General features: G+C 39.8%; 1 protein-coding gene across 4 annotated transcripts; it reads right to left on the bottom strand.

Annotated features, from left to right (window-relative positions):
• Positions 1-70: 70 nt before the first annotated feature.
• Positions 71-18,858, bottom strand: aff1 (AF4/FMR2 family, member 1). 4 transcript variants are annotated; one of them, XM_084383575.1, is made up of 19 exons: positions 18,639-18,858; positions 14,829-14,952; positions 12,898-13,719; positions 9,803-9,844; positions 9,158-9,244; positions 8,946-8,979; positions 7,881-7,938; positions 7,597-7,738; positions 6,504-7,496; positions 6,327-6,415; positions 6,004-6,235; positions 5,742-5,836; positions 5,509-5,572; positions 5,267-5,403; positions 4,969-5,040; positions 4,183-4,276; positions 3,989-4,032; positions 3,667-3,899; positions 71-2,630 (listed from the first exon to the last, which is right to left on the bottom strand). In XM_084383575.1, the coding sequence occupies exons 1-19, from the start codon at positions 18,689-18,691 to the stop codon at positions 2,506-2,508; spliced, it is 3,540 nt and encodes a 1,179-aa protein (XP_084239701.1). In that variant the 5' UTR covers positions 18,692-18,858; the 3' UTR covers positions 71-2,505. The 4 variants fall into 4 exon arrangements, with proteins under 4 accessions (XP_084239701.1, XP_084239703.1, XP_084239702.1 ...); XM_084383577.1 differs by having other exon boundaries at positions 7,881-7,914; XM_084383576.1 differs by having other exon boundaries at positions 5,742-5,833; positions 18,639-18,857.
• Between the last annotated feature and the right edge of the window lie 537 nt (positions 18,859-19,395).

Here is a 19,395-nt window from a genome sequence, read left to right as displayed (position 1 = left end):
TAAGAAATGTTCATGAATCGTGTCATTTTCTTACTTTGAGAAAAAAAACCAGGATTAAACAACAATAAACTCATTTCCAGTGTGTTTATTCATTTCTGTACACTGCAACACAAATTCTTTACATATTTCACAAAAGGAAAAAAAAAAAAAAACATCCTTCAAATGTTTCCAGTAAATAATTTTTTGGACAAGAAGTGTAAACTTATGCAGAGAAATTCATAGAGGAGGCACCAACAATTAAAGATGATGGAAATAAAGCCACAGGTTGGAAAGGACAACAACTGAAGATGCATGATTTCTGAATGTTGAATGCCAAAATGACAGTTTAGACATCCGTGTTAAGAAACTAAAGATCAAGTCTTTAACAGCCTGTACATAAAAATATTCCCAAACAGTCATGGCACCAGTGTTCTTGCTCCATACTTAAAAAAATATCATCATTTGTGTGTGAAAATAAAGTTAGGAACACTTTGTGATCCTTGTTTAGCCCTTTTATCATGTAACTGCACAGACACACCAACTGAATCAAGAAGGGAAACATTTCAAAAACCCACAAATGCTAATCTAAAGCAATGTTTCTTTTTACTATTTCCGACTGATTCTTCATGCGTCCCCGCGTGTATCAATAAGAAGCTGTGACGTCAACACCTCACTAAAGCCAACAAAACTCGTGCTTTATTGCTTAGAATCAAAGTTACAATAAACAGGACGAGCACAGTCCTGCTGGTCTTTGGGAACGTGGTCTTTTGTCCAAAAACACACTGAAATTAACTACAAATACTCAAAAAAGTGCATTCTTTACTAAGCTATAGTTTGGCCGTTTATTCTACTACCACAGATCTAGTAAACATTTTGCAACTCAACATTTGCTACTCGACAAAAGTGTGGGGAACACAGGAGAGCAGCTTACTGGTGCAAAAACAAATAAAGGGAACACTACTGTCGTTTCATGACTGCGGTCGTTCCACTATACTTAAAAGGTAACTCAAACCGATGGCCAATGTGAACCACGACATCCAACAGAAAGTCAGTGATGTCATTATTGTTGTCATCATCATTATTCCCCCTTTTTTTGTTCTCGCGGGAAGTCAAGACAAGAAACCTCTATAAGTGAGATGAATAATTTACTTTCCATTAGGAGGCAGAAGAGCTATTTTTTCAACAGGATGACGAGAATAAAAATCTAGCAAGCAAGTCGCTGCTTGTCAAGCTCGTCACCTCTGCAACGACCCTGAGCTGCAACCGTCATAACAAAAAGCATGTGATAATCCAATAATCAATTTCCAATCACCATTCGCTCAGATTCAGACAAGAGCAGACCGGTGAGACCTAAGATGAAATGGTTATGCCTTGAAATGACGCAATGACATAAAAGACTGCAAACAACAGCTTCTACGCAGTCGGAAAGTGCCTCCCTGTCTTATTATTATTCAAACATGATTTGTGGTTTGAACGTGTCCAGATTTATCCCAATAATTTAACCTACATTTCAACATGTATTTTAACCGGTGGGGACAGTTTGGCACGTTTTTTTTAATTTTTTTGCACAAGAAGTGTGTTTCGATCCAACCAGAACTTTAAATCTGGCAACAATCAGCTGAAAAACTGAAGGGATCGACTAAAATGAATAAACTGAATGCTGATCTGGTTTTTTACTGTTTCTAAGCTTTTTATGGCAGCGACAAGTTTCCCCATATTCGCCTGATCTCTACTTCCTAAAAAGTAAAAATTAGATGCCGTCAGGTGTACAAAAAGCACAAGAAATTACCTCACCCCCGTGTGAAATGCACACCTGAATTATCATGGGTGAGTTGTGGAGGAAACACAGTGCAGAATTTAAAAATTACAAAATCCCTGAATCCAAATCAAACCATGATTTCAGACAGAAACAGGGGAAAAAATGACTTTCTTTTCAAGAGAAATTAAATAAAATCAAATAGAAAACATTTTGTAGTGACAATTCTAAACATGATACTTAAAGAGGTGTTTAACAGCTCATAATTGTAACAATAACAAAAGTTGTGATAATAAATAAGATCGGTGTCAGCACTTGCTCCACAACCACGTGTATAAAATCATAGAGCTACTAAAAAGGTACTTTCAGTTTAATTTGACATTTGTACTTTCATCCAATTTGGTTAAGGTCACTCCTGAATAAAGCCCTGATTCCCAAATGTTTCATGATGTCAGCTGACAGAAGAACAGGAAGGTACAAAGCAGGTGCAAATCATAAAATATGTGGATTACAACAGATGTAAGTAACCAAAGCTCATAAAAGTGCCAGAGAGAGAAACACCAACGTGGACATGAGAAAAAAAAAATAAAATAAGTGCAATAATCAGTGTGGTGTCCTCGAGAACATGAGCGACATCCTCGTCTACCTTTTTTCATGAGATGAGATAACGTCCGTATGAAGTGAAGATAAAGACGACCGTCACAAGCCTGAGGAGCAGCTCAGGGGTGAGACGCAGCTTGGAGGGTTTGCAGACAGCAGCAGGTTGTTGGTCACTTCACCTTTTGGCTGTCCATCCTCAGCCAGTGGACACCCTGTCTCGTATAACGGACCATAGAGCTCATACTCGACGTCAGGCTCAGTGGGCCCATAACGGTGTCCAGCTCTGTCAGCATGCCTGGAACATACAGAAACATTAAACAACACTTGACAGGCTCATCGATCTCAAAAAGTAATGGCTTTTTGGCACCTTAGTCATGTGGGGGGTGACTGTGAACCAGAGCTGCAACTAAAGATTATTTCGACTGTTGAGTAATCTGTCGATTGTTTTCTTGATTAATCGATTCGTTGTTTGGTCTAAAAAATGGCAGAATATTGTGAAAAATGTCAATCAAAGGTTTGGTTCGTTCAAGATATTCAGGTTACTGTCATACAGGAGTAAAAACAGAATATATTCACATTTAAGAAGCTGGAATCTGAATTTTTGACTGCTATTTTTTTTTATCAAAATAGTTGGGTGATACATTTTACAGTATAGCTCAAACAGATGTGTGTAATGTGTCCTGTTCAAGGTTTTGTCTTTCGAAATTAAGAACTGCAAGTCAAAACATTTCCTGCAGTGAGGAATTTTTATGCGGAATTAATTAATTAATTAATGAATTTGGCAGGTTTTGTACATCTTGTGTGACGCAGAGTGAAAAAGAAATCTTTAGGACAAAAATTATAAATTCAGGGGATTTCTTTGTTTTTTTCATTTTTGAAACCTGCTGAAAAAATGTGGCAGTTTTTTTAGGGGTGGGGTAAAAAAAAATAAAAAAAATTCTGGCCGGAAAAACAAAAAAAAGTCTTTTGAGATTTTTTTTTTTAATTTGGCAGGACATTTTTCTTTTTTTAGGTTTTTTGGGGGGTTGGTTTAAAAAAAAAAATGTGGCCAGAGAAACAAACAAAAAAAAAAAATCAAATTTTTTTTCGCTGTAAATTTCTATATTTTTTTCTTTTTCTTTATTTTTCTTGTGTGAAGCCGCGTGAAAAAAAAAATCTTGTTAATAAATAAATGAAAATCTCAGTTTTGTATTGCCAAGGAAGAAAAAAAAATTCACGTAGGGAACAAAAAAATTTGGGTGACAAAAAAAAATAATCAAAATGTTATTATTTTATTTTATTTTACTATTATTGCTGACAAAACATAGCAAACTTATTCCATCCATTCTTACCGCTGCCTTTGTGTGCCAGCTCCTCTGCCTGCTCCCAGATATCATTAGCGCTCAAGAATAATGTAGTGATGTTGACGTAGCTGAACGCCGCTTGCTCAATGGCCCGTGGAACCACCACGGTGCTGCTGCTGACCGGGTCCACGACCAACACGCTGCCGCTGTGGCTGGAGCCAGGACCTGAGCTGGTGGACGTGCTGGCTGGAGACGGCATCGGGGACGGGGTGTCTGCGACTCTAAAGGGAGACGGATAAAAGGATGTTTGACGCGCTGCACCTATGACAGCTTAGTGCAATATGTCCAACATGCAGACTAGAGGACTTACTTTGACGATAAGGCAGAGGAATCGTGTGTTTTCTGAGCAGAGTTCTGAAAGACATTAAATTTAATTTAATTCGCAAAACAAAAAAATTAAGTGCTGTATCGTAGAAAGTATTGTAACTTAGCGATCTATGCAGAGGTGCTACTTTTCTGCCTCAGTATACATTTGTTGTTAACTTATAATACGTTAATACTCACATTGAAATGATCAGTGAGGGTCTTTGAATACTTGAGTGCAGTTTTTTGTTTGTGGCGAAACATGGCCATATGCAGGAGAGACTGGCACTTCAAACTACAAGAAACAAATGTTATTTAACTCTTCATAGTCTACATGACTTATTAAAGAAAACAACAACAACATTCAGTTGTTATCTACTCACCCCCCATGCAGATGGTTAAGTCATGGAAAGTTTCATAGTACACAAAACATTTCTGGAGCTTCACAGGCAAACAGTGTTGCAGCAAATAACGTCTTTTCAAATCAATTTTGGATCTCAGGGCTTCTGGAGACTTGGACTACACTGGACCAGCTGTTCGGAGCCATTTTATGTATTTTTAAAATAATTGTTTGTATACGTTTTAAAATAAGTCCCCATCTACTTGTTGTTTAACGCTGTTTTGCTGTGAAGCTACAGAAATGTTTTGTGAACTCCGGACTTTCCATCGATACGAGGTTGAGTAGAATAATTACAGAATTTTCATATTCACATGAATTTATCATGTAACATTCAGGTTATTTTGTTTGTTGACATCAAAATAGAGGCATACAATCTACAGTACCTGATTAGCATTATCAGTAATGGAAAAATCGCTTAGAATAAATTGCCCATCTAAACAAATTCTACATATTTACAGAGTTATCAACAATAAGTTGCTGTTGTTTCTAATCATTTTTCTACCTAAAACAGGAAGTAAACTATAACCAATAATGTTAACATTCTGATGTGTGGAGAAACAACACATTAAGTATCATCTACACCTTACCATAAAGCTAAAAAGTCCTTTTCTGAGGGTGGAGCAGAGGGGTCCACTGTGTTTTTAAGTTTCAGTACAAACCTGTGAGAGTGGAGAATGTGCAGTAAAACTAATGAATGAATCAAATTCAGTTATGGAGCCAAAACTTTAATTCTAGCTTTGATATAAAGAACATTTAAATATCTGTGACCGTGACAGGGTGGAAGAGTCGACCCTGCACTCTATGGCTTTGTAAACATGCAATTTAACATTTACAAAAAAAAGCTTCTGATAGCGCAGATCATCAGTTACAACAAAGAGTTCGTACTTGAGCAGTTCAACGGTCTCTGCAAACATCGTGTAGGAAGACATGGAAATCTGTGGATCTTTTTCCATAGCAATGCCACTTTCAACGAAGTACATGGCCGCATCCAGGTAGTTAAAAGCTTTATTGAATTTATCTGACTACAGAGACAGAAAAAGAGATGAAAAAACACAGTCTGGTTATAAGTTATTGGTACTAGAAGTTTGACTGCAGTCACTTTAGTAAATGAACAAACCAAAACGTACCTCTGCATCAGCTTTGTGCTTCAGTTTTTTGGCCTCCTTTATGTAATGCTTCACTGGATACTGCCTACAGGTTAAAGAAGCTTTGTTATAGCAGTAACAGTTCATAACACAGTAAAAGTTACTAAATGAAGAATATTTTGATGATTATGGGGATAATATCAGGAATCGTACTTGTTGGACGATATAATCACGACATGAGTTCACTCAAAAATGAAGTTTCGAAGGATTTTTACCTGTCCTCAATTATGAGCAACGGTCTGTTGGTCGAAGCCTCCTTGGTGGGCTGTGAAGCTGATGGGACGGCGAAGGTTTTCTTTGGGGGCTTCTGCTTGGATTGCAGGGCAGACGTTTAATTAAAATGTGAAATTTTTCCCCTCTCATGTAACAATAAATTAATAAGCCAACGATCACTCAAGGGGAACTTGCTTCTATTGAGAAAAGAAGCAGTGCACTAATTTAATATTAATTAGCGTTGATCTTATATCCTGCAGTCACCTTTTCAGAGTGTGGGCGCTCTGTGTGCTTTCCGCTGCTCCTCTTGCGCTTGCCAGAGTCTTTGCTGGTTGAAGCCTCCTTACTGGTCTCCTGTGTCTCCGCAGAACTGCGTTTGTTTGGCTTTGAGTCTTTAGTGTCTTTGGGTGTCGGAGGCTGCTGCTGCTGCTGCAAAGGAACAGGATTTTTCTTGGGCTTCTTTCGCTCCCGGTCCTCTGTTGAATTCTTGGAACTTCTGTGGGTGATAAGATAAGAGAGCGTGTGTGATCTGAATGAAGTGACGACGAAGACAACATCTCATTTAAAAAATGTTAAATGTGACCTACTCCAGTTTGACAGAAGCTTGACTTGATGAGGTATTCGTGTTTTCCAGCCTCGGTTTCTTCTTGGGAATAGTTTTATTGTCTACCTCAACCTAGGAGACAACAAATCACACATTAAAGTAAAAAAAAGACTCATTTTATACATGTATGCTAACTAGAACAGCCCTTCATATTTCTCACATTTTGAGGTATACTCTTTTTGCTGGTTTTGGTGAGTTTGTGGGTTGTAGGAGCATCACTGCCCCCTCCATCTTGCTCTCTGACCAGTGCTGTTCTCTTTGCATCGCCGGGTTTCTCCTGGCGGTTGCCGGAGGTCTGCGGGACTCTTGAGAGCAGACTTAGATCAATCTTCACCAGCAGGGATCTAGGAGGCCTATGGGAGTCTCGAGAACTCTTGGCTGTATGCCCGGTCTTCCCCAGGTGCTTGTGGGTTGTTTTGGCGCTCTTCTCTGACTTTTGTTTGCTACAACTGATTCTGACTGACGGTGCAGGAGACAGCTGGTCAGGCTGAGCAGGAGTTTGGGTGGGGCAGGAGCAGGGGTTCGGATATCGCACACCACAGGCTGGACATGAACCGAACAGAACGAGCGGGACGTCAGGCTCTGAGCCAGCCTTCCGCTTGTCAAGTGTTGTGTGTTTAGAAGTCCTCTTACTGTCTCTTTTAGCGTCAATGCTGTCCTTGCTTTTCTTGCTATGTCCTGTTTTCGTCTTTACCTTGGGTCTGTCTGTGAAACACGGGTCTGTGGGTCGTGTCGCTACGACTTCCTCACACTTCACAATGAGAGCTGCATCAGTGCGATCTGGGCAACCAGCATTTGCTGATACTGAGGAGAACGTGCATGAAACTTTCCTGCTACAGCTGTTTACATCAGCAGAGGGGGATTTTTGGCTTCTTTGCTGGTTAAAGGCGTCCTGAGGGTTTTCACTGTACTGCTGGGGTTTTCCAAGGCTATCAGTGAACGCTTTCTGGTGAGAAGAAAGCTGAGGTTTAGACTCCCTGCTGGGGTCGACCACCTCTACACTGGAGTGCTTGGAGCTCCTAGTCAGCGGTGGATGTTTGTGAGTGGGGCTCTCAGAGGCACCGCTTCGCCCTTCGGTGCCGGAGTTCTGCTGGCTGGACCTGATCCAGTTCCCCAACTGCCAATCAACATGGGTGACCACTGGAGCATCAGGCTACAAAAGACACAAACATTGTGAGCAAGAAACAGTTCAGAGAATGTTTAGATTTATGCGTCCTTCATTTAATATACAAACAGGGCAAGCAGCATATTACCTCGGTTTTAACTGAGCTGCTCATTGGGTGTTGAAGTGGCTCCTCTGTGGTGCTTTCACTGTCCGACTCTGATCTTGAGCTGCTCTCTGAGTCGCTGGAGCTGGCAGACTCGACCCCTCTGGAATGTACTGCTTCAAATGATCTACATCACGCACACAGAACACAACAATAATATGAGACAGCTGTTTTATAATTTAATAACAAATATTATGGCTCATGTGCCCAGCTGTGTGTCACATTTTGAAATTATGGCACAAAAACTGTCCTTTTGAAAAGTCACTTACGATGAGGTGCTCTGCTGGAGGAGCTGGGATGGATCTGCAGGACATGAGTCACAGTTTTCTAACAAAGAAACAACACAAGTGGATGTCATTGTAAAAAATATTCACACTGATGTGAAATTGACTCCAGTGCACTACGGCTAAGACTACCAAAAACATCACAGATTATAATCTTGATAACCACCAGAAAGACCAGACCATTAAAATACTACTACATCCGAAGGGCTGTTTGCTTCCTGTTAAATTCAACATTATACAAGCACATGCTTTTCAACATTTGATAGTAAAAATCTATTTCAACATAAAATCGAATGCATCGTACGGATTATGCACGGCTTCATCTCCAGGAGCACAGATTAAATGGCTATTTTTATTTAACTTTATTAAGTTGGTAGAGTTCTGAATCAATAATGACACCCACATGATTCATCAGACGGGTGTCTCATTTCTACAATCCTGTGGGTTTGCGTTCTTTGATAATCGTTCAGCGTCACAACAACCTGTTCCTAAAATGTTTTGTTAGCATTTTCCAAATTCCACACATTCCTAAAATCCACAACTGCTGCCAAAACGTGTTTCTCTTGCCTGATGTGATCTTAAAATTAAATATAAAACACATCCAGTCGTGGCTGCATCGGCTGGTAATGTTTTCACCTTGTGAGTCTGTGTATGTGTCATCCTGGCTAATGTGGTCCTGGAGGCAACTATTATAGTGTGATAATAGTTTTGTGACAGATCACGCCTCTCTTTTACATGACTGCCTCTTTCTCTTAGTGGAGGCTAATTTGAGATTAAATTGTAGGGTTTGTTTGTCTCCTCCGGTATTTTGTGGTAAATCCACAGAACTGGGCAGCTGGGTTGTACAAGTTTCCATAGAAACATAGAAGAAAATGAGAGGAGAGGAGAGGCGAGAAGGAAGAGGAAGAGAAGAGAGAGAAAAAACGAAGAGGAGAAGAGACACAACACACTTACTCTTTAATGACACAATATTATAATTTCTACCTTACTATTTCTTATCATTTTCATCTTGTTCTGTGCCTGAATTGCACTTATTTCCTCATTACTCACTTTGTCCTGGACATGAAGAGACATGCTCTGCTTCCTGTTAAGACAGAGAAAGAGAAAAAATAAAATAAAATCAAGCACCTGAGAGTAGTGAGACACAAAAGGCCATGAGCTGCAAAGATGCAGGATTATACCCACCCTACTGACTCATGGTCCATGCCAATGGGCATAAAATCAAGACAGATTTCAATATTTCTCAACCTTTAAGCACTTACCTTGGCTGGGAACGGGGACATGGAGGGTTCACCTGTGCTAGGTGTGCATATAGCTGTCAGGAGAGGGGGACACCAGCGGGTCATTTCCTGTAGAGGGGCATAAATAGAGACAGACATGTCAGGAGTCGATCAACATAGCCCAGCTACAAAACAGGAATCACTCTATATACAGTAAACATCAACATAGGATTCATTCTTCAGTGTAGGCCAGTAGCACATGCTGATCTTTTTGAGCTCTGTGCAGCTGTGAGGTGAGTGAACAATTGAAAATAAACAGAAATGTAGTGATAAAGAAATACTGTTGATCCAGAACAGAGGACTGTTGCAAGAAAGCTAAAGAAAAGTGTATCTGCAGTTATAAAACTGTGTATGGTTGTTGAGCAACTAGTGTGTTTGCTCTTCTATGGTTAAAAATGTAACACAAGCACAGTCAACTTGTGTTACAGCCACAGCACAAAACGTAATACATTTTGTAAGAATCCCCATGAACAATCGGACAGCATGACTTGTGCACCTACATTTGTTGAGATATCAGAGCTGTTAAGCAGCTTGCGGCTACTCATGCACAAGTGGTTTAGAACTCAAATGTTAGATGTAAATTAGCCAATGTGAACTATAAATAAGAATTAAAACGGCTGTACTTACCCTCAAGATGTCCTCAACACACTGAGCTTCATTTGTCCTTGTCTGTAGAAAGAAAAGGAGTTATTGTGAGTTTACAAAAAGACCTAGAAAACCTGTGGGCAATTATAGCACAAACCACAAACTTAAAAAGGTTTGTTAAGGGGCTATGGTTTTACAGAGCAAAACATTTATGGTATCTGACAGGAAAGACTTAAGTTAACTTATGGGTTAGGTTTATGTATTGCCATGCATGATTTCAATCACCTGAAGTTCAATATTGGCAAGACCAATGAGCGTATGGTAGACTACAATGTTTCATATATAATATAACATTTCTGTACAGCTACAAGTTACAAACTCAAGGAGGGCACCTTAGATTACTGTCACCAATTCAGCATCCAACCAAAAGTGAATTATAGTCATGATCCCCCCTCTGAGCGATATCGCGTTGAATAATGGCCAGAAACGTGTTTTTGCAGGATACTATGATTTGAAAAAGTAAAGAAAAGCAGCAAATCCTTAAATTAAAAGGAAACTTTTTTGCTTGAAAAATGACTCAAACAATTAATTGATAATCGAAATAGCTGCCAATTAATTTGCATTCGATCTATTAATTGACTAATCTTTGCAGCTTTAGCCCTACACTACATCGCCACTAGATGAGTGAAGAAATACCTGTCAGGCAGCAACACAGGCCAACCCAGACATCAAATAAATAATGTGTGTGTGTGTGTGTGTGTGTGTGTGTGTGTGTGTGTGTGTGGGTGGGTGTGTGGGTGTGTGTGGGAGAGCGAGTGAGTGAGTCGACAGGCTGTATTTCAGTTTGTTTTCAGGCCTGTCTTTCAGTTTTTTATTGTGAATGGACAGTGTTTGAGATAAGGTCGGAGTGAATGGGCCTCCAGACCAATAGAGTTGGTGCCAAAGCTCATTTTTTGTTCGGCTGAGCCCAAGGACGAAGTTATCGGAGGCAGCTGAGCACAAACACACACATGCACACGCACACAAACACACAAACCACAGGCTTTTTGCAACACACACCATGCTATGCACCTGAGTAAGACATGATACCACATGTTTGTTTTGTACTGCTTGTAGTCGATATCAATACCCAGTACAACAGAATTCAACCATTCCCAAAAGGACTACTCCTAACTTTTTGTTTTCTTAAATGTCATTGTGTTTTCTTGATATTCTGTTTTATGTTCACATGGTGGTATGTGTACAAATCAATTGTTCCCTTACATCAAGGGACTTTGTAGGGCGGGGCACCTCTGCCATCGCTTTATGTTTAATGGTGTGTGATGATTGTACTTATCAAAAAATCGTTATTTCGATAATACTTGAATCAATTGTTCAGGCCTGTTTTGCACTTGGGTTGCAATGTTATGAAATTTCCAAGGTATGATAACTGTCTCAGAAAATATCAAGGTTTCGCTGTATCACAATGTATGGAATTACACATTTCTTTGTCTTCTTCCTTGTCTTCCTAGTGGTATTAATATTATGTTGCAATAACCCTCCATGGAATGGAAAAAGAAGAGTTTGTTTTGGTATATCATTTCACAAAATGTCCTGACATGAAACTTGATATAAACTATATGGTTTATTTTTAGAAAAGCAATTTTTAGCAACTCTTATTTTGTACCACCACACATTCGCCCTTTTGTTTTGTAGTTTGCCTCACTTAATTTTATTCATAACACAGTCTGGCCTCAATATTAATAAATAACTCTTTTTACCAACAACATCTGATTTTATGTCGCTTCCCTTTAGCCTGGGCTGCGCTGTAACAAAACCCGAGGGACATTTCTGATTATACTGTCTTATATATGGCTTGTTGCAGATGTTGAATTTAATTGTGGAGTGGAGGGTTGGTGAGAAATAGTCGAATGAGTAACTACCAAACTATCTTGCACTGGACAAGTCCCAGCAGAGAGAACAGCAGCACATTCAGCACTGCTGTGCTGCGGCAGGAGGGTGAGGGGGAGGTGTGGAGCGCTGCAGGTGCAAGGGTTGTGCGTGTGTTTATGTGAGACAAAGAACAGATGAATGAGTCGAACTGGAGTTCAGCCAAACTCTCCAAAACAAAGCAAGTCCTACCTGAGCGCCTGAACAGTCAAGCAAGAAAAATCAACACAACTGAGGGACTTTAGAGAACATCCTGAGCTCAGCAGACACTCAATCCGCTTAGTCCACAGTACAGTATATTCAAAGCCCAGACAACAGTGCTGAGAAACAATAAGAAGGACTTTACTCCTCTTATCTTCTCCCCCACAGTCTGCGGAAGCACCAAACATGAGATTCGGGGGCATATGATATTGCAAGACAATCATGTTTTATGATGTACAATATCTATATTTCTAGAGAGGGAGATATTCTCACTAAGCAGGAAATCAATCATATACTACTAAAACTAAATTACTATTAGATGCTACCTTAAGGTTCAACAGTGTCCTAGTGTTAAATAAGGTGATTGTATTTGTTTACATATAGCCAGAGTAAAACTTCAAGGTTCTTATACACTTCATTTTGATTATATACATAACAATAATAAACTTAATTACATAAACAAAACAACAAAAATGTTTTAATGACATTATAGTTACATTGTCAGGTATAACTTGATTTCATTTTGATTTCTGTGGCTGTGTCGATTTTTTAAGTATGCCTTGCAATATTTTGAACGATTGATTTCGAAGTAACCCAGAGTGATGCGCAGGGAACGGTCTACTGCTCTACATCGAGAAAACCAAGGGGCTAACTAATTGCGTATTTTAAAAAAAAAGGAGGCAAAGACACAGACGCCTGTGAAGCTGGGGTGGAGTAGGTGACAAGTTTTAGGTTCCTGGGAATCTACATCAATGGTAACCTGACATGGTAATCACACGTTGCCAACACCAACACCCACGCCAGCTACAGTCTGTCCACCCTGCTGCCATCTGGCAAAAGATACAGAAGTATCTGCTGCCGTACCACCAGACTATGGAGCAGCTCATTTCCTCAGGCTGCGAGACTCCTCAATTTATCCTCCGCAAGCCACTATATAAAAGTGTTTGTTATTTTTCTTATGTAGCATTAAGGGACTTAGATTCATAAATCACAGACATTACACTCACCTCTAAAAACTGTGGCAGTATCTTTGCTTTGCCCAGGTCAGATTTGTTGATTAATTCCGGTAGAGGCACGTATGGCTCTGGTGAAGGCTTCAGCTCTGGTGACTCGCTGACCACCTGGTCCTGACCATCCATGGGTCGCACGTATGCTGTTGGCTTCTGGGTCATGACTACGTTGGGCTGCTTAGACAGGAGTGAAGGGAACGTCTGGGAAGGTAGTGTGTTACCCTTGTTGGCTTGAGACAGAGGTGTATCTTTGGGGGACTGTTTTAGGTTAAATGTGGAAACATCCATGTTGCCTGTGCACTCGGAGGGGTGATCTGTAGGGCCTTGAAGCTGATGTCTATCCAAGGTGTCCTTAGTGTCCATGTCAGTGTTATCTTGGTCACTGGAACACATGAAGGGTAGTGGTGGCTTCACATCAGGAGCCTGACAAGACATTTCCTGGGTAAGGCTGACACGCTCCCTGAGATCTGCTTCACTTTTCTTTTGGTGATGTGCTGAGTGGCTGAGCTGACCGTGGTTCAAAGATGAATTCCCATAGTGGTTAGGAGAAGAAGAGGTGTTAGACGTCCTCAGGGGCTGAGAGGAGTATCCACTACTAGACGGGGCTTTCTGACTCTGAGTCGACGTGTAATGGACCAGGTTATGGAATGGCGGTTTGGTTGGTTTATCCGTGTTAGGCTGACCCTGATCCGACTGTGAGAAGGTCACATAAGAAGGAATGGGTAAAGGCTCAGTGGCAAAGGGATGGGGATAATTTACATCGTCATAACTGCCCAACATCCTCTTGATTCGATTGGAAAGCTCATCCCCTTTGTTTGTCTACAAAAAGAAGGTGTAAACAGTTATGTTAACAGAGGACAAATAACCTTAATCTAATAAACATAATTACATTTAACTAAATGTCTTGATCCCTTGGTTGTTTAATCCCCAAAGGAATATACATCACACTGCTGATGACAGCCCAATAAATTTTGCCAAATTTAAAGCAACAACACTCAAGCACCCTCATTGATGTTTTCTTCCCTTTCAATTCTTCCTTTGCCAGAAATACTGGTTTAATATTTGAAATCTCAACTTGTCTGACTGCTGGTGATACATTAATGGCAAAGTCCTTATTTTGTCCTGCCAATATTTACAGTTTCAGTCTAAATAACTCACTAAAATCTCTCCAAACAGTGTGCTTTGACTGTCCAGACGTGAGTTAGAAAAGAGAAGAAATAAGAAAAAGGGTTGATACTTTCATTTAAGTCACCTTTAATTATTATCATGTGCTCACAGCAATTGCACTTGCAGTAATTGAGCTTTAGGAGCACCAGCGAGTGATTCAATGACCTTCTTGTCTCGCAGGCTATGTACAGGCTGTCCCATCTTATTTACTGTATGGAGGCTGTTAGGGCCATTCGTAGCCTCAGGGGAAGAGTACAGACACTACTCAAGGCTGAAAGTAATCCTGACATCTGCTCTGCATGTTTTCCCAATAAAAACATTTTTTTTTTTTTTTTTTTTTTTTTACAGTTAATATTCTCTGCACAAGATGCAGAAAGTGACAATAAATCACAGCTATGGCAGGAAGGACAGTGCTCTTTGTAGTAAAGTTGCAATTAAAAAAATGATCATATTCTCCATCAAGGAAACCAAAGTGATTAGAGGAGCAGAGTTAGAAATAATGCATTATTACATATTAATGCAACAATTTATATGGCTTTTTCGTTACTATCATCACTATTTTTGACAGTACAACAACCAATTTCATCAAAGTCCAACACATATTGTGCTTTAAATGCAACACTCAAGATAAGAAGTTGAAAATAAGCATCTTTTATAACAAGGACATTAGAGGCCCTGTTAGAGTCTGCACTGCTCTTCACATGCGAATGGGTCAACAATTTGTCTATACTAGTCCGCCAAGAACCTAATGTGATATTTACCTTGTATGGTTTGCCAAAAAGTGGTACATTCTCAGGGTTAAGGTCTTTGGCTTGTTGGCTTGTTTCTTGGTTCCTCTGTTCCCATGCTCGGAGACGAAGAAGGTTCCTTTCTTCATTGTATACACTGTAAATTAAACATTGCAAAAGAAAGACAGATCTTAAAATTAGCATTGCATTTACAAGTGCATCATTTCAACATCAACACTAAATACAATTACCCAGTTAGATGCCACAGGTAAATATTCAGTAAGTGCTTTATATATTAAAACTTGAATCCAACCACCAAACTACAATTGAGGACATACTCCACAACTCAGTGACTCAGATTGTAAAACAGTTCGTTCTTTACATATTGTATCGATTTTCTATGATTGTAAACGCTTCGAACCCCCAGAACAATGAATGTGTCTGATCAGTTTTAGCTAAAGAGAGCAGAAAATTTAGAGACTGAAAATTTGTGGCATCTTATCACAGACTTATCTCCCCTGGCGGCAGAGCAGCAGTCTAATGGGGGAAGACAGTACCCCTCATATCGACAGAAAAGTGCAATTAGGCTCACATACGCCTTGAGGATTCACTGCAAAAATCACATCTGTTCTCACTAGTCCCTAAAGATGGCGTAAAGCCCATGCAGACATCAAATGGATGATTACAACTACTGGCCTTGATATGATGCCAATGGCAGAAAGAGCTGCTTTGCTATACTGTATTACATTGTGGAACAACAGCAGGCCGCATGGGATCAGATCTGTGTAACACTTTCAACATATCTAAGTGTGCTGAACATTTATCAACATTTAGAAATGTCATAGTTTTTTTTTCCAAAAACACAGTGTTTATCATCCTCAGCAACCCCAGTGGGATGCTTCCATGGCAACAGGTGGAGCAGCGCAGATTTGGGATTAAGCCAAACAGATGAGCACTCACTCATTAATTTCACAGAGAGACTGGCCAAAATAACTGGTGGGACCTAGATCAGAACTAGCGAGGGTCAAAGCAACAGCATACTGTGGTCGTATTAAATGTACAAAATGTCAGATTTTGTTTTTTGCCGATTGTGCATGTTGAGGATGCAGCACAAGCACCTTTCAAAAGCTGCTGAGAACAACATCAGAGGTTTAATTATTGATGAGGCTGGAACATAAACTGTTCAGGATAGACACCCAGTGATGTTATCTTAATGGGTCTAATTATTTAGTATGAGTTACATCTGAACAAATACTGTAGTGATATCACATACGTGTTTTCTTTTCCTGGTTTTGAAGGCCGCATTACAGTAATGATATTTTCTCAACTTACCCGACTATGAATTATTGTTTTAGTATTTTGTGAAATTAGCAATAGCAATAGCGATATCAAGGTATTTGAGGAAATGCATTTTCATGTTTGATTTTGTCGTCCAGTCCTAGCATTTTTGAAGGGCGATCTTTGGGAGATTTAAAATATCAAGATATATGTTGTGTATTGCAACACAGCCTAAAAATATGACAAAAAATATTTTAATATTGCTCAGCTCAAGTAGTTTAACTGTCTGTTAGTTTCCTGTCTTTAAAACAAACTATAATTTGCAGTTTACTGTGCCCTCAGTGCAAAACCTTCCACCAAGGGCGTATAAGCAAAATTTGAGTGTACCATTTTACCAATCACAGATGATAAATGCCAGAAATCGATCAAATGTTCGATAAAAAGGTGAAATAACTACCTGACTAAGAAAAAGCAGCTCTGAATCTGAAAGAAAAGAAATTAAAAAATGGGCAAAAAGCATTTTTTCCTTTATTTTGACTTTGCTGCACCACGTAGCTTTCTACCACTTGGTTTCTAAATAAAGTAAAAAGTTGCTTTTATGTTAGGGTCCTCGTTCATACTCAAAAATGGGTCTATGAGAACATATCAAATTGTTTTTTGCAACTTTCAATACAATGAAGCGTAACAAATGTGAGAAAAGGAACTCAAGACACAAAGAACTTACTTTTTACTATCCAAACTCAAGGGAACACAGTGTTATAAATAAAATGTTAAGCCTCCCACACAGTTCTGCATCACAGGGAGGAGGTGAGAGTTCCTGGTTCAGTATCTCCTCTGAGCCAAACACATAAACCCTGAGGGCCACGACAGACTGAGAGGCAATCTGGTAGTGATTAACAAATTTTAGGGTACCATAGGGTGATTTAAAGGAGACATATTGTGCTTTTTTAATTTTTTATTTTCAGGCTCATAATCTTATTTTGGGTTACTACTAGAATAACACACTTCAGTTTTCTCATACTGTCCAGGGCTGCAGCACTGTATTCCCCCTCTGTCCGAAACGCTTTAGCTCCTGTCTCTTTGCGGCCCCTCCTCCCAAACAACAAGTCTGCTGTTATTGGCCAGCTCACACACGTCTGAGCCGGCACCGCAAACAACAACAGAGCAGCTTCACTAAATTAATTCTTATTTGCCAAACTAGCTGCTAGACATTTATTAAGCAAATGTGTGACAAGGCGACATAGTGTGATGTCAAGAAGTAACGGTATTAAAGGCGACACAACTGATGAGGCGTTTCAGGGGCAGTGTTTTGTGTGGGAAAGAGGAGCTACTGTTGGTGCGGTCTTGAGGCTTTTTGCTTTTTTCATGCACAAGAACCTATAAAAAACACTGAAGGAAGGAGAAAAACTGACAAAGCATAAAAAGTCTACTTTAAATGTATAAATGTAGGAAAATTCAGAGCTTTTGACCAGCTGCAATGATGCTAGATTAGGCAATAGACAGACAATTAACTATTTTTGAAAAACGATTGATCAATCAGTGCCAAACATTATAGATCAAGGTTTTCAATTGTAGGACCTTAGGGTTAAATCCGCCATTTAAAGGAGCACCATGTAACCCTTTTTTATGCCTAAACAACCTAATTAACAAACTCTCAAGTCATTTTCATGAGTGAGTAAACTGAATAAACAAACTGACCTTAAAGGGACAACACAATTTCTTCTTACTTTGTTTATATGTGGCGGACCCTGCCACCTTTCTATCTTCAAAACAGTGTTCTGGGGACCTTGTTTTCCTCTGAGAACAGCTTGTTTATTCAGTTAAGGAAAAGATAAATATTTCTTTATTACTGTAAAAAAAAAATAATCTGAGTTTGAATTTATTGTCCAAAACAGCATAGTGTCCCTTTAACTGTAGAGTCTACAAGAAAGTTGATGACCATGTCATTATATTGGTAAATAAGAATAACGGTGATCACAACAGCGATTTTAAACTGAAAGGAAAACGTTTGCATTTCTCTTCTGCTCAGATTATCACAGCCCAAGTTTTATATTGATGTTACTGTGTGGTTGAATCTGGTCGCCCTGTGTTTTGGGTGATTTTTTGAGGAATATACACAGTTAAAAAGACATTAATCCGCTGTCGACCAACTTGTTATGCATGCTCCAAGTAAGTCAAACGCGACGTACGAGGCTTTAAAACTAAACATGCAAGCGACACAGCTTGTATAAACATAGCAGCCTTTGACCAGCTGGGTAAAAATCACATCAGCCTGCTCTTTCCAGCTGATTCCACCTCCTCCTCGAACTGCTTATCAAGCTAAAAAAAAAAAACCCTGCATGTCACTTTCAACACCGACTACAGAAAGTCACCACACCACCTCCCGACACTTTCCACAGAGTTTTAAACGCAAAACTTTTACTTTAAAGACGTGTCAAGTGCGTGGCTTTGCGAGCTGGCTAACCGTATCTTGCTAATTAACGTTCAGTCGGGCTGTGTGTGTGTGTGTGTGGAGCTAGCAGCCCAGCAGCTAGCAGGCAGCTAGCCGCCGCTGTGTCTGCCTACCTCGGCTGAGATGCCATGGTGCGCCGCTCACAACAACCAAAGTTGGTTGTCATGTGTTTCTGACAGTCCTCACCACGGTGTCCTCCTCGCTTGGTCACATTGTGTATCGGTGGAGGTAATTAGTTAATTGAAACGGCTGTCAGGCCGCCGTTGTTTAATACGATAGTTGTCTGCTAACCGTCCGTGTTTGGGTTGTCCACTCTCTCTGCCTACTGGACTGTTCTACTCTGTTCTGCCCGGGGACCGAGCTCTGCTTTATAAACTCAACGCGCCACAAACACGGCTAAAAACACCTATAAAGCAGTTGTGTTATTATTCTAAGTGTAAACACAACGTGAATATAACACATGAGTCATTTAAGAGCTATTTTATTTACAGTTTATTCGTCGCTTATCCAGTTTGCCCAAACTTTGTACTGTTACCCCTGCGTGACAGACATGGTACAGTCATCTGTGCTCAGTGTTATGAGTCCTGATTTAATGACAGCTGCTTATGAAGCTAAGACACGTCTGCAAGTGTCCCTTATTTGAGCAGAAAAGTATATTTCTGACCTAAAACAAATATAGAGAGGCATAAAACTACAAATAGAGTGCAAAAAAAATGAATGGTCAATGGACCGCTAGCATAAAAAAAAGGTGTAGGCCTATTTGCTCATTAATAAGATATTAAAGGATAAGTTCACCCAAAAATGAAAATTCAGTCATTATCTAGTTTTGTAGTCCACAAAATATTTCTGGAGCTTTACATCAGAACAGAG

Source organism: Pagrus pagrus (genome assembly GCF_965226575.1).
Source record: "Pagrus pagrus genome assembly, chromosome: 19".
Classification (NCBI taxonomy): domain Eukaryota; kingdom Metazoa; phylum Chordata; class Actinopteri; order Spariformes; family Sparidae; genus Pagrus; species Pagrus pagrus.
Note: the sequence above shows the minus strand (reverse complement) of the source record. Positions and strands in the feature narration are given on the sequence as shown.